Genomic DNA, 13085 nt, shown 5'->3' with positions numbered 1-13085 from the left:
CTCTCTCTCTCTCTCTCTCTCTCTCTCTCTCTCACTCTCTCTCTCTCTCTCTCTCTCTCTCTCTCTCTCTCTCTCTCTCTCTCTCTCTGTAGCTCCGGGGCTCTGTCCTCCATCCGAGCGGCCATCAAAAGAAGTGAGTTGTGTTGAACCTCGTCTGGGTTTTGTCCTGTAAAGTTTCATTTGCTGTTTTGTTTTGTTCTGTCAGCTGTTTGTGTGTCAGTTTGGTTTTTGTGTTTGTGTTTTTTTATGGAAATTGTGCAGCGTCAACCAGAACGAGTTCTCAGAGCGACCATCACAGAGACCGGAGGTCAGTTCATGTCGTCTCTCTCGCTCTCTTGTCTTGTCATATAGTATCACGATGATCACTGTATTTCACAAGCACTGCTGCTCAGTTTGTGTAAAAGTATTTTGTGTTTTAGTGGTTGAAGGTAAATGAGAATATTTATTTTGTATTATTTCTGCAGTTTTGATGGTTTTCAGGGTTGTCTGCACACTGACCCATTAAACCTGCTGGTGTAGATCCAGAAACCAGCAGTAACAACAACTCTAATACTAAACTAGACAATATCCATTAGATCGCTTATAAATAACACGCGTGACGTGTGTTGAGGTGTGTTAATGTTTTTTCAATGGTTAAATGAAAAGCAGCTTGTGAAAACAGCAAATTAAATGGCTTAACTTATGTAAGCTTATATAATGAGTCACGTCATCATTCGTCTCTCTGGTCTGTGGAAACATGAGACGGTTGTGAGACTGTTTTTCTCCGATCGAGTGATGTATTATGAACGCTGTTGTCCACTGCAGGCGTCCAGAAATCACCATCCTCTCTGCTGAACCTCTGCCGTCCAACACCTGGTTCCCAGGAGCCTCCGGAGCCTTTCCTCCAGCCCCGCCCCCGGCCCCGCCCTCCTGGTCTGCTGCCTCTGGATCAGTGCAGGTGGGTTGCTCGAATGCTTAGTTTGGAAGGTTTGGTTTGATGGATTAATCTATAACGGTCTGTCCCTCCAGCTGCCTCCACCCTCATATGAGCAGGTGATCAAAGAAAAGACACGTGAACAGAATCTTCCCTCCACCTCCTCATCCTCCTCCCCCTCCTCGCCTCCGTCCTCTCGCCGCTCTACCTCCACCATCGCCACGCAGACGGACACCGACTCCCCCGACCCACAATCCCCTGCTGCCCGGCCAGGTAAGAACACACGAGGTCAACACTAAAATGAGTCTGAACCTTGCTAAATAAAGTTGACGTTTTTCTCCTCAGTTTGCAGACCCCTGAAACCCCCCCGCCCGTCTCTGCCTCTCAAACGCACCACATCGCCTCATGCGGACCCGTTCATCGACTCGGATGGGTCCGAGACCAGGCCTCAAACACAAGACGTTCCGCGCAAACCAGAGCAGTGTGACGCTCAGACCGACTCTGATGATGTGACCGGTGACGTCACACTCATAGACTCCGCCCCCACTTTCAGAGAGTTCACTCAGAGTACCCTTGATTTCAGACCTGAACCAATGAGGGAGGAGCCCAGCGTGCGGCCCAGACCCCGCCCCCGCTCCAGAGCCTCCTTACAAGCAACCATCAGCGAGGAGGTGCTGGATCAGCCAATGACGAGAGAGGTGAAGGTTCAGACCCTCGTGCGTCTGAAGGACGATGGGGCGGAGAGCGCCTTCGCCAGGTTCAGCGACGCCTCCTCCAATTTCTCCAGCAAATACATGCAGGATCTGCTTGAGGTGTTCGGTCCTGAAGACGCAAACGTTGATGATGACCGGCAACAAAATGAAGAGGAGACTTCTGTCATCTCCGCTGTGCCATCTGAACCGTTCAATAGACCACAACCACGTCCAAGAACTCAGAAACCCAAACCTCTGCTTCCTCCGAAACCATCTAGACTAGAAAGTGATGTCTTTGAGCCCGAAGAGCCTAGCGTCAAACCAAACCCCTCAAAACAAACCTGCAGCGCTCCAGCACCAGCACCCAGACCTCTCCTGAACAAACCTCACAGCCGGACTCATGAGCATCACATGAAGGACTTCCCGTCATCATCTGAACATAAGAATCCTCAAACACCTCCAGAGAAGACACCTGTCACCCCCAACGACAACCACATCATGAACCGTGAGTGTGTGTGTGTGTGTGTGTGTGTGTGTGTGTGTTTGGCTTCAAATGTGTTGTGTGATTGGGTCACTTCACAAGGTTCTGCTTTGATACAATAAATGCTTTTAGGGATAAAATAACTACTGGATTTGGCAAAGGTTATCGCCATTAAATGTTTTGTTTGAGGCACTTCATCACAAGAATTCTTTATTCACATATGGGTAATTCTACAACTGCTGATACATTTGGCGTCTGAAGTCATTTTGTGTATGGCTTGTTGATTATTTTTATTTATAAAACGGTCAGTTCTGGTCCTTGATTCTGATTGGCTGAGTGGAGTTCTAAGCCGTTATAAAATACCTCAATATATAACGGCTGACCGCACCACATAGCCTAAATATCATTTGATTTACTTTATTTTATGAAACCTTGCTAAGCATATGGAATAACTCCGCTTCGCGTCGTGCCACAACGCCCTTAGCTGTTATAAAATGCACTGTAACCCACTGCTTCTTGGGGCTTATTGCTTTAATAATATATTTTTCGTAAAAACTGTCTTATGTAGAGGGAAATCATGATTTCTTGTTGCCTAATATGTCAAATCTGTGAACTTATTTTCACGGGGACAACAGAATTGATCAAACCACTGTAGGTTATTTACAATCTTTTATTCATGATTGCATTAACACAATGTGCTCGTAGCATTCATGATAGCTAGTGGAGTTTTTGGCCATAAAATGGTCAGTTCTGAACTTCTGTTACTGTCAACCCTGTTACCAAGGTAGAAATGTAACAGGATTGACAGATGTGTGTGAGAGAGAGAGAGGGAGAAGAGAGGGAGTTTCTGGGTGCGTGTATGTGTGTGTGTATGAGTTTGTGTACTGGTATTCATCACGCTGTGGGTACCAAAATGTCCCCACAAAGATAGTAATACCAGTAGATTTGTGTGTGTCTGACAGCGTTTGACTTTTTGAAATGCAAAATGTATCTCCAATTATAGAAACACCCACATATCTGTCCAATGGCAAAGCAAACAAACTGTGATTGGCCACTGTACAGTCACATGGGCTCATCATGACAGAATCTGGTTCTGTAAGCGTTTGTTTGTGTTCACACTTCAGTTCTCTTATTTTGAACACTTAACCTAAAGTCATAAGGGTAAGATCACAGAGTGATAAGTCTGCTTTGGGGATGTATCAGTGTTATGGATATCGTGTTATCGCAATAGCAAAATATTATCTCAATATTATGGTGGTCACATGACTGTATGAAACGATAGGTCTTCCGAGCTTAACAAAGAGAATGTTTGAAAAAACACCTTTGTCAAGGTCCATCTGGTGCAATGATTTTATTTGATAAAAGGGATTTTCAGGTCATTTGACCCATCTCATACTATAACTTAGGGCTGTCACGATAAACCGACGATAAATATCACGTGATTTATGCACAGCTTTTGAGTGAAGTACAGGAAAATGCTGCTGCATCTGAAAGCCAGAGGGCGCTCTCGTGCGGAAACTCCAAATACGCACTGCAGAAGAAGACCATGACACCTTCTAGAATCTTGTATATTAGAAGTGTGTATATATATATATTGATTGTTATTAAAGCGGCTGTAACACACGCGGTTTCTACCAATCTTATATTAATCTTGAGTACCTATAGAGTAGTGTTGCATACTTCGTATCTTCAAAGAGTGTTTAGTTTGATCACATTTATAAAAGATAGATACAGCTGTAGGATTATTTCCGAAAGCATACGGCGCATGCGGGGGGAGGGGTAGGCTGAACTAAAGCACGTGTGCACCCATTGCCAACAAAACACAGACATCAATTTCACTCACCGCATGTGGTTCATGTCCGGCATCTTTTAGCGCTGGGACGGCTCCATATATCAGTTTCAAACCATCTCCAAATCCAGCGTTATATCCACCGTTTATATAACATTCATCACCCAAATGCAGTGAACAAACACCTGAACTTCTCTCCTGCACACAAGTGAAAGTGACGTCTGCGCATGCTCCTTCTCCTGCTCTCCTTGCTGCCGCGTGCTTTTCTGGGAGAATTGTCCAATAAGGGACTAAGAAAAAACTTTCCGAAACCTGTCCGATCGCTGGGGGAGTGTATCGAGCACAGAAATACTACGTCATACGCCCAACTGGTTTTTTGACAAGTTGACCATGTTAAGCATGAGAAGACAGCACGTTTAACAGTGTAAAGAAGTCAGAATGCACGACGCATCATTGCACATCAGGGGATTAACACTTTAAAGTGTACTGTGATGTTTGAAGATAATGTGTAGATGATTATCTGGGTGTATTTCAGATCCGTCTGTACCCAGACACTCTCGACCTCCTCCACCTTTACACAGAAACATGTCGTCCACCTCACAGGTACCATTAAACATCTCTCTTTATAACCGGAGGATTTATTGTATGTTTTTAAAACGTGTGTGTGTTTGTTCAGGTGTCTGTGAGTGTGACGGGTGTTTCTCAAGTGACGGGTGCATCAGTTCCTTCTCTGCCTCCCAGGTGATCACTGATCTCTCAGCTGTCAACTGAAATGACGTCGCTGTTTTTAACCCGTCTGTCTTTATCTGTCTCTCAGACCCAGTGGTGGTAGACTCCTCCCTCTCTGCCCTCCTTCGATCAAACTGGCCAAGCCTCCAGGCCCCGCCTCCTCCAATCAGCTTCCGGCCGGTAGGGTGCCAAAAAGAGGTCCGCCCCTCCCACCCAGACCCAAAGCAGGACATCCACTTTACAAGAGTTACTCTGTGAGCAAAGCAGTGTTTTCTGTGTGATGGAAGCAAATGTGTGTGAGGAAGTCACCTCGTCTCTCTAAACGTGTCTCTGTTCCACACGCAGCTTCATTCACCTTTACTTTTCTTTCTGGAGCGTGATAATATCAGTCTATGAAAGCATTGCGCTTCACATCACATCACGTGAAAGATAAAAATGTTTAAAGTGAAATGAGGAGGAAATACAAAAACGTCACTGCGTCAATTAATTATTTTTTCCCCAAGGGAGTTTATTACTAGAACAAAAGGGTTGAGCACTGCCTGATCAAACAATGCTTTCATACTTATTTTAGTGTTTGATTGTGTGTGTGTTTGTGTGCATACCAGAGAAAAATTGAAGGAAGTGTGGAGTTGGAGAATGTTGGACAACCACAGGAGGAACCATGTTCGCTGGTCAGGGCACACACGCGCACGCACACGCACACGCACACGCACACACACGCGCACGCACGCACGCACGCACACACACACACACACACACACACACACACATGTCTGGTTTACTATCTCCGTGGGGACAGTCCATAGGCGTAATGTTTTTATACTGTACAAACTGTATATTCTATCCCCTATCCCTAACCCTATCCCTAAACCTAAAGATCATAGAACACTTTTTGCATTTTTAGATTTGTAAAAAATATTGTTCTGTACAATTTATTAGCTTTTGTGCCCATGAGGACCTCAATTTTGGTCCCCACAGTGACACGAGTCCCCATGTGTTGGTGTGTATTCAGGTTTAGGTCCCCACCGGGATATACAAACATGCACACACACACACACATACACGCACGCATACACGCACGTAACTTGTGATGTTTTGATTGTTCGTAGAAGGTAAAGGGCGAGGCTCTATTGTGGATGCGTCGTGCTGTACTGGTGTAGTGCCCTCTTGTTTTCAAAAGTCACAGGGTTTAACGTCCCTCTACACCTTGGTCAAAGGTGAAGATAGATAGCCAGTGTGTGAGATGTGTGGAGAGACTTCGTGGTCATACATGGTGCAGAACACAACAGAGTCAGTGTATGTCATATAACATTTTACCATTTCATTGAGTCATTTAAGCAGACGCTTCTTTAATCCAAAGTGACTCACGCGAGGAGAGTTCAGGGAAGCAGTAAGTGATGAATTGCTATACAGTAGGTAGCCGCAGAAATATGACAAAGACAATCTGGAAGTTGAATTTGATAAATCTGTAGTAGTGTATTAAAATTAATATCTGACATTCAATATAGTTACTGAATTTGAAAATTTGCTTAAATTTAATATAGAAAAATTCAAAACGCAGAAATTCAGATTCAAATTCAGATTGAAAATGGTTGGTCAGTGTTAAGGTTAGCTTCGGCGTTCGAGTGGGCGAGTCAGATCTAGATTCGGGATAAAATCAAAGCGGAGTCGACTTTGGCCAGAATGGCCAGTTATTTTGATTTCTTATTCATCCATCAACTCCAAACATGCCAAAGGACGTAGTCGCTTTTTTTAGCACACTTGTTAGCTTAATACTCTCTCTCTCTCTCTCATCTCTCTCTCTCTCTCTCATCTGCTCTCTCATCTCTCTCTCTGTCTCTCTCTCTCCTCTGTCTCTCTCTCTCTCTCTCTCTCTCATCTCTCTCACTCTGTCTCTCTCTCATCTCTCTCTCTGCTCTCTCTCATCTCTCTCTCTCTCCTCTCTCTCACTCTGCTCTCTCTCATCTCTCTATCCCCTCTCCCTCCCTTCTATCTTCCTCTCTCTCTCTCTCTCTCTCTCTCTCTCTCTCTCTCTCTCTCTCTCTCTCTCTCTCTCTCTCTCTCTCTCTCTCTCTCTCCCTCTCCCTCTCTCTCTGTCTCTCTCTCTCTCTCTCTCTGTCTCTCTCTGCAGGTGTGTGGCTGGATATACATTCACAGGAGAGGAGGGTGAGCTCACCTTCAGCGAGGGTGATGTCATCACTCTAATGGAATATGTAAATGAGGAGTGGGGGCGTGGCTGCCTGAATGGACAAATAGGAATCTTCCCTCTCAACTTCGTTAAAGTGGAAACTGAAGCTTCAGGTTCACGTTCTGCACTCTTTATCATCAGCTGCTTCATCTGATTGAAGTGTGTGTTCGATCGATCAGCGTATGACATCATCTGATTTGAAACTCTGATGTCATACGCTGAACGGTGACGATGAAATCAAAAAGGTGATATTTGTGTTTCTTAGCAGGTGGAGAGAGGAAGAGAGGCAGAACTCTCTATGATTTCTCTCCCGAGTGTGAGGATGAACTCTGTCTGAAGGTGTGTCCTATTATTGTATTGAAGTAATTTTAGATTTCAGTATGAAATGAAATGTGTGAGTCTTCTGAAGTCAAACGTTGTGTTTGTGTAGGCAGGAGACGTGCTGTGTGATCTGGAAGACATGGATGATGAATGGTTTCTCGGAGAATTGGGCGGGAGACGAGGCCTCGTCCCCAAAAACTACATCCAGGTTCTGCCTGAGACCTGAAGACGTCGCGAGACGTCGTCAGATTCAGCACATGATGATGTAAACGCTGTTTACTGCTCAGATCCCGCTGTGAGATGGGACTGAAGATTTTCTCATGTTGTACTGTAGCCGTACTGACTTTTACTGACACTCCCATCTGTATGATGCCGTATGAACTTCTTGAAATTTCTGCGTTCTAGTCCTTAATTGTTGTGTTTTATTAAAGCAATATTCCACTAGAGGATTGAGATTTTGTGAGTCTGTTTGAGGGACCCCTGTCCTAAAATTAATACAAGACAACTCTTAAAAACATCCGATTTCTATATTTAAAGATGAAATGATTTCTGTTTAGTTATATTATTTTATTTATACTTTTTTAAAAGTTATATATTAGTTATATATTATTATTAAATTATATATTTTATTTCAATGTAATTTTCATTTATATTAATTAATTAAAAAAATGTATGTACTCTATTCCATTTATATATTAATATATAAATATAATGAATTTGAATCAAAGTTAACCTAAAAACTTATTTTCTTTCGCTTTATTATTTATTCAGGCGTATTTTTTACTTTTTCCCAGTTATTCTCTTGACCTTTCTGTGGACCCCCGGTCACTCCCGATGGTCCTCAGACCTCTGAGCTAACACACACAATATTACAGCCTGCACGGTTATTCTAGCCTTTCTTCTGTATATTACGCTTGTACATATTTATTTGTCCTAAGGAAAAAGTGAAGCTTAAAACTGAATTTGCACTTAACAAATGAGATTTTTCTTTAGTTACATCTATCATAAAATAGAAGACAAGTTATTATTCCAGTGAAAGTGGATGCAGTCATTGTGTGATCTCCGGTTAAGATAAAACTCACACGGACACACACTTGTGTTTCTGGCATCATCCAGTGAGTCATGATGTATTGTTGCAATACAAAACAAAACATGAAATAAATCCATCATTGGAATCATTAATAGGAGCTTCTGCACCAAACAGTCACCGTACAAAATCGAACACAACACGAGAACTGTTCAGATCAGATGACATGAATTCTAGAGAGAGAGAGGGGGGCATTCCATGGATAAACACACTACAGTAATTCACTGAAGGAACAGACACATCGGGCTCCTAAAATTTGGTCACATGAATCAAACTGAAGAAACGTCCAATGACACGCAAACTCAAAACTCATCAGTTCTCATACGATTCCATCACACGCACACTGAGAGACATGAGATGTGTGTCACGAGATTCTAATGATGACACATCAACATTATATTCAGAGACACATGATGAAAGGCAGTACAGGAGAGAGAGAGGGATGTAGGAGTGAGCGAGCGAGCACTTGAGGTCGCTGGTTTAGTTGAAGCCCCTGGCGCTCAAACACAGACCAGAACATGAAAACATACTGTAGACATACAGAGAAAGAAATGAAGAAAATCTCTGTGGTGACCACCCTCTGTGTGGATGGTTGCCAGGGTGTCGCTATGGAGTTGCTATGGCAAATTGCTAGATGGTTTTTAGGGCATTGTTCTGTTTTCTGGATGGATGTTTTCTGGTCCAGAGGCCAAGAGCAGCTCACTGTGATGTGCAGATGTGACTGTCTTCAGTCTGTGGGCTTTTATACTCGTGACTGAAGATGCAGGTATGAGATGGTTCAGGTCTGGTCTGGTGTTGGTTTCGAGGTTTGCTGCGTTGGTCAGGGGATTTTCATCTGCTGCACATCCAGAGAGATTCACCAGTCTACTGACACACACACACACATGGATGAATTTTCTTTTCACTGAGACTTGTAAACATTTTTAGGGGCCCTGTAATACAGTCACTAGGAGATGTGAGATGTTTCTGAGCTTCTCACCGTTACCATGGAGATGATCCACCTGTAACAGAGGAGAGGACAAGCACGATGAACGGTGTGAATGTGATTGTGTGTGTGTGTGTATTTCAGTGTGTGGGTGTTCTCACGTCAGCCTCTTCTGTTGTGTTGTTGTGTGTGATTTCTGGTTCCACACAATCTTCTGTGTCACATGGTGTGCTGGTGTCCATCGCAGCATCATCCTGCAAATACACGCCGTGATTCTCTTCACATCTACACTCGTGTGTGTGTGTGTTCATTTGTCTACTACTCAAACTGATTTAACCGAGATGTTCAGAAGTCAACATCGACTATGTTTACATGTGCACCAATAATGTGATTATTCACAATCATCAGAGCAGGACTTAATCACAGTAACATGTTTACATGACGTCAGCAAACCTCTTCACTCCTGTTTACGTGCAACTTTCATTATTCTAAAAAACACAGCAAAAATGATAAACTAACAGCCAGTGTGTTACTGGCTACTCCTTTAAAGGTCCAGTGTATGAAATTTAGCGGTGGCATCTAGTGGTGAGGTTGTGAACTGCAACTGACGGTTCACTCCACCCCTCTCCCTCCCTTTCGAAGCACTACGGTGGATGACGCAGGACAAGATTTCATCACGTTTTTGTTCCTTTGGCGAAGGAGATAACGTATTTACGAAACGCGTTCTGTAGAGCAGTTTATCCCTTTAGGGCTTCTGTAGAAACAACATGGCGAATTCCATGTAAGGGGACTCGCGGTGTATGTAGATAGAATCATTATGTAAGATCTTTATACACCTCTGAACACATAGTTGTGTATATTATATTGCATTTCTGTCCATAGATCCTCCAAAAAAATTCAATTCAATTTTATTTTATTTATACAGCGCTTTTCACAATGTGCATTGTTCCAAAGCAGCTTTACGGGAGAAAAACAGAAAAACACAGAAACAGTCAAACACAGCACAGTGCATGGTGTTTATAGAACAAGCAAGATCATTCTAGTAAATAATAATTAATATCTAATAAATGCAGTCTCCCGGTGAGCAAGCCAACACGGCCCTGTGGCGAGGAACCCAAACTCCAATGATGAATAAATGGAGAAAAAACCTCTGGAGAAACCAGACTCAGCCGGGAGGACCAGATCTCCTCTGACGCGTCACAGCTGCACTCAGTTAGTTTGATTGAAAGTTACTCAGTAAATGCTTATGAAGACTAGAGAGAGCTTATTAGTTGTGATTTGTGAAGTTTCATTTGTTGAAATGACACACAGCACCTTTAATGTATTTAAATGCAAAACCTGTGCAAACCATGTATTTCTTAGTTATTCAGTGCCGTGATAAATATAGAGATAAGATAAAAATGCCTTTGCAATGGTTGTCTTCGCTGACATCGGGTTCTCACTGTCTCTGGATGAAGGTAAAGAGCAGAGACTGCCAGCAGCGAGTTGATGCTAAAACTTCAGAACGTCATGTTTACTATGAATTTGTGCTGGAGGTGTGCGGCATTTGAATAATGCCCCGTTGAATAAGCCCATCCCCCGCCATTGATTGACAGGTTTCTGTACAAGTCAGAGGAAACGCAAATGCAAAGGGATTTGCGATTTCATTTGAGTTTTGGCAGGCTTAATACGCGACACCAGAGGAAGTGAAATGGCATATGGGGAATTGCTATTGCGATTTAAATATGTCAGGGTCGTAACTCGTAAGACAGAGGTAATTCATTTGCAAATAGACTTTGCTTATCCTTTTGATATTCGGCGGACATTTTGCTTTTGAATTATGTCACAATTTTTACAGGAATAAATAGAAAACGCATTTGCAAATGCAGTTTGCAATTCCTTTTTAATTTAGTCATCAAAATCATTCCATAGTTTACGCGCCTTCTTATTGCAATTAAAATCGGCACACACCACATCACGATTGTGAGCTTAATGGCATTATTTAAACAGAAACACTGGCTGCGTCCAAAAACGAGTACGAGTCATGAGTAGTATGTCCCAAACCTCAGGATGCACAAAACAGTAGGCGAGAAATACCCTGATGGTCTTCTGCTTCCGCCGTGATTGTCGAGTGTGGATGGGATGGACACTTCTCTATCCCATGATGTCACGGGAGCTGAGCAACGGCCACATTTCAAAAGTAAATCAAATAAATACAGTATAGCGGAAAACTTTAAGGTGTAACTTTAATTTAAGTGCCAATAAATGAATTTCTCGTGACTAAATGATGTTTTTATCAACTCTCATGTGTAGGTTGTTGTTAATACGTCAAAGGTCAAAGAGCATACGGGTCACATGACCATAAAACATGGCGGACGCAGTGTGTCCCAAATGTATTCATACTACTCCCTCTCATACTATGAAGAAGGCACTGTTTTGACGGCCGGTAGGTAGACACTGATTCACAGTCAGTACGTACTGTCACAGTATGCCATTTGGGACGCAGGTTGTGTTTGCATGAGGTCAAGTTTAATATTACCGAACAAAATATCAAGTCAAAATCTCTTTATAACATCATTATGAGGGAGCATGTAAACATAGTCGTTGTTTGTTCTTTTTTTCCTCACCTGCACCCACGGGTGTGACAGCACCTCATCAGCCGTGTACCGAGCACCAACATTCACCTGCAGCATCTTACCGATCAAATCCTGCCCGACACACATTAACCAATCAGCTGCTTGCCACAGATCACATGACCACATCTGCGGGTCTGTCGTGCGGAGCTGTTTTGAATCAAATGTGTGTTTTTTGTGAACCTTAGCAGAGACGCCGATGTTGTCCCAGTACGGTGCAGGAAACTCCAGTTTTCCCAACAGAATCTGTTCAAACAGCTCGTCCTGCAGATTCCTCTCGCTGCGGAACGGAGGAAAACCACACAACAGGATGTATGTGATCACACCCGCTGCCCAGATGTCCACCTTCAGCCCGTACCTGAAACACACGACACAAAACTTCAACTGTTTGCAGGAAATGAAATGCTTTGATAGTGCGACATGTTCAATAAAACACACAGTGCGAGATTTACCCGGTCTCTGCGATAATCTCAGGAGCCACGTATGTTGGTGTCCCACAGACGGTGTGCAGCGGTCCCTCCACCATCGTAGCCAAACCAAAATCCCCCAACTTCAGAGACTTCGTGCCGTCTGGATATTCACACACCTGCAGACCCAGTAAAACTACATGAGTGTTCACGGTGTTATTTGTCAAACACACTACCACCATGAACACAAAATTCAGCAGAATGGAAAGGACTTGAGGGAAGTGTAAAGAGAAGAATACCAGCAGATTTTCAGGTTTAATGTCTCGATGGACGATGTTCATTCGGTGCAGATACCGGAGCGCTCCGGTCAGGTTGAACAGCATGGCGCTGGCGTCTCGCTCGGTGTATTTTGTAGACGACGTGATGGCATCAAACAAATCACCACCCTACAACAAACCAAAGTGTCAGTAGCATACTGCATGAGTGTACATCTGAAGTGTGTATTAGGTTGGCGTGTCGGCCTCTGCAGCGCCGCGTGAACTCGACCTTAACCAGCTCCATGACCAGATAGAGCTCAGTGGGCGTGTCCAGTTCTTCTATCAGCATGATGATGCTGGGGTGTCGAACCCGCCGCAGTATGGCCACCTCATTGGCTATCAGGTGCTCCTGTGAATATTAAACCATCACCAGAGATCAGAGTTCATGATCTGATGCCAAAACACTTCTAGTTTTCTACATTTTCTTCTCCTCACGTTAAATGTCTTACCTTGCCGCTGCATTTGGCCTTGTCTATGATCTTAAGCGCAAACTCTTGTCCTGAAGACCTGAGATCACATTATTCAACAATTCTGTTCAAATCTCATTTACAACATGTCTGTGTGTGCGTGTGGTTGTGTGTGCGTGCGTGCGGGTGTGTGTGTTTGTATGTGTGTGTGGTTGTG

The 13085-nt window shown here is 43.5% G+C and overlaps 3 protein-coding genes across 7 annotated transcripts in view; 2 read left to right on the top strand and 1 right to left on the bottom strand.

Annotated features, from left to right (window-relative positions):
- The window catches only part of wu:fy63c09 (uncharacterized protein LOC797544 homolog), a 9025-nt gene extending 3488 nt beyond the window's left edge, over nucleotides 1–5537 (top strand). The window contains exons 3-11 of one of the 5 annotated variants that reach the window (XM_057319369.1): nucleotides 93–133; nucleotides 262–307; nucleotides 805–937; nucleotides 1009–1186; nucleotides 1259–2110; nucleotides 4411–4478; nucleotides 4552–4616; nucleotides 4693–4858; nucleotides 5210–5534. In XM_057319369.1, coding sequence (XP_057175352.1) covers nucleotides 93–133; nucleotides 262–307; nucleotides 805–937; nucleotides 1009–1186; nucleotides 1259–2110; nucleotides 4411–4478; nucleotides 4552–4616; nucleotides 4693–4858; nucleotides 5210–5410 — 1750 coding nt within the window. In that variant the 3' untranslated portion in view covers nucleotides 5411–5534. The other 4 variants (XM_057319368.1, XM_057319370.1, XM_057319371.1 and 1 more) reach the window with 4 other exon arrangements.
- Nucleotides 5538–6687: 1150 nt separating this feature from the next.
- Nucleotides 6688–7557, top strand: LOC130545078 (SH3 domain-containing protein 19-like). Its single transcript, XM_057319408.1, has 3 exons — nucleotides 6688–6905; nucleotides 7061–7131; nucleotides 7223–7557. The coding sequence occupies exons 1-3, from the start codon at nucleotides 6809–6811 to the stop codon at nucleotides 7337–7339; spliced, it is 285 nt and encodes a 94-aa protein (XP_057175391.1). The 5' UTR covers nucleotides 6688–6808; the 3' UTR covers nucleotides 7340–7557.
- Nucleotides 7558–8138: 581 nt separating this feature from the next.
- The window catches only part of LOC130545280 (serine/threonine-protein kinase DCLK2), a 6516-nt gene continuing 1569 nt past the window's right edge, over nucleotides 8139–13085 (bottom strand). The window contains exons 2-10 of the mRNA XM_057319711.1: nucleotides 12911–12968; nucleotides 12691–12810; nucleotides 12444–12590; nucleotides 12190–12323; nucleotides 11921–12095; nucleotides 11732–11812; nucleotides 9287–9379; nucleotides 9180–9201; nucleotides 8139–9064 (exon numbers count right to left, since the gene is read on the bottom strand). Coding sequence (XP_057175694.1) covers nucleotides 9057–9064; nucleotides 9180–9201; nucleotides 9287–9379; nucleotides 11732–11812; nucleotides 11921–12095; nucleotides 12190–12323; nucleotides 12444–12590; nucleotides 12691–12810; nucleotides 12911–12968 — 838 coding nt within the window. The 3' untranslated portion in view covers nucleotides 8139–9056. The remainder of the gene's footprint in view (nucleotides 9065–9179; nucleotides 9202–9286; nucleotides 9380–11731; nucleotides 11813–11920; nucleotides 12096–12189; nucleotides 12324–12443; nucleotides 12591–12690; nucleotides 12811–12910; nucleotides 12969–13085) is intronic.

Source organism: Triplophysa rosa, linkage group LG21 (assembly GCF_024868665.1).
Source record: "Triplophysa rosa linkage group LG21, Trosa_1v2, whole genome shotgun sequence".
Classification (NCBI taxonomy): domain Eukaryota; kingdom Metazoa; phylum Chordata; class Actinopteri; order Cypriniformes; family Nemacheilidae; genus Triplophysa; species Triplophysa rosa.
Note: the sequence above shows the minus strand (reverse complement) of the source record. Positions and strands in the feature narration are given on the sequence as shown.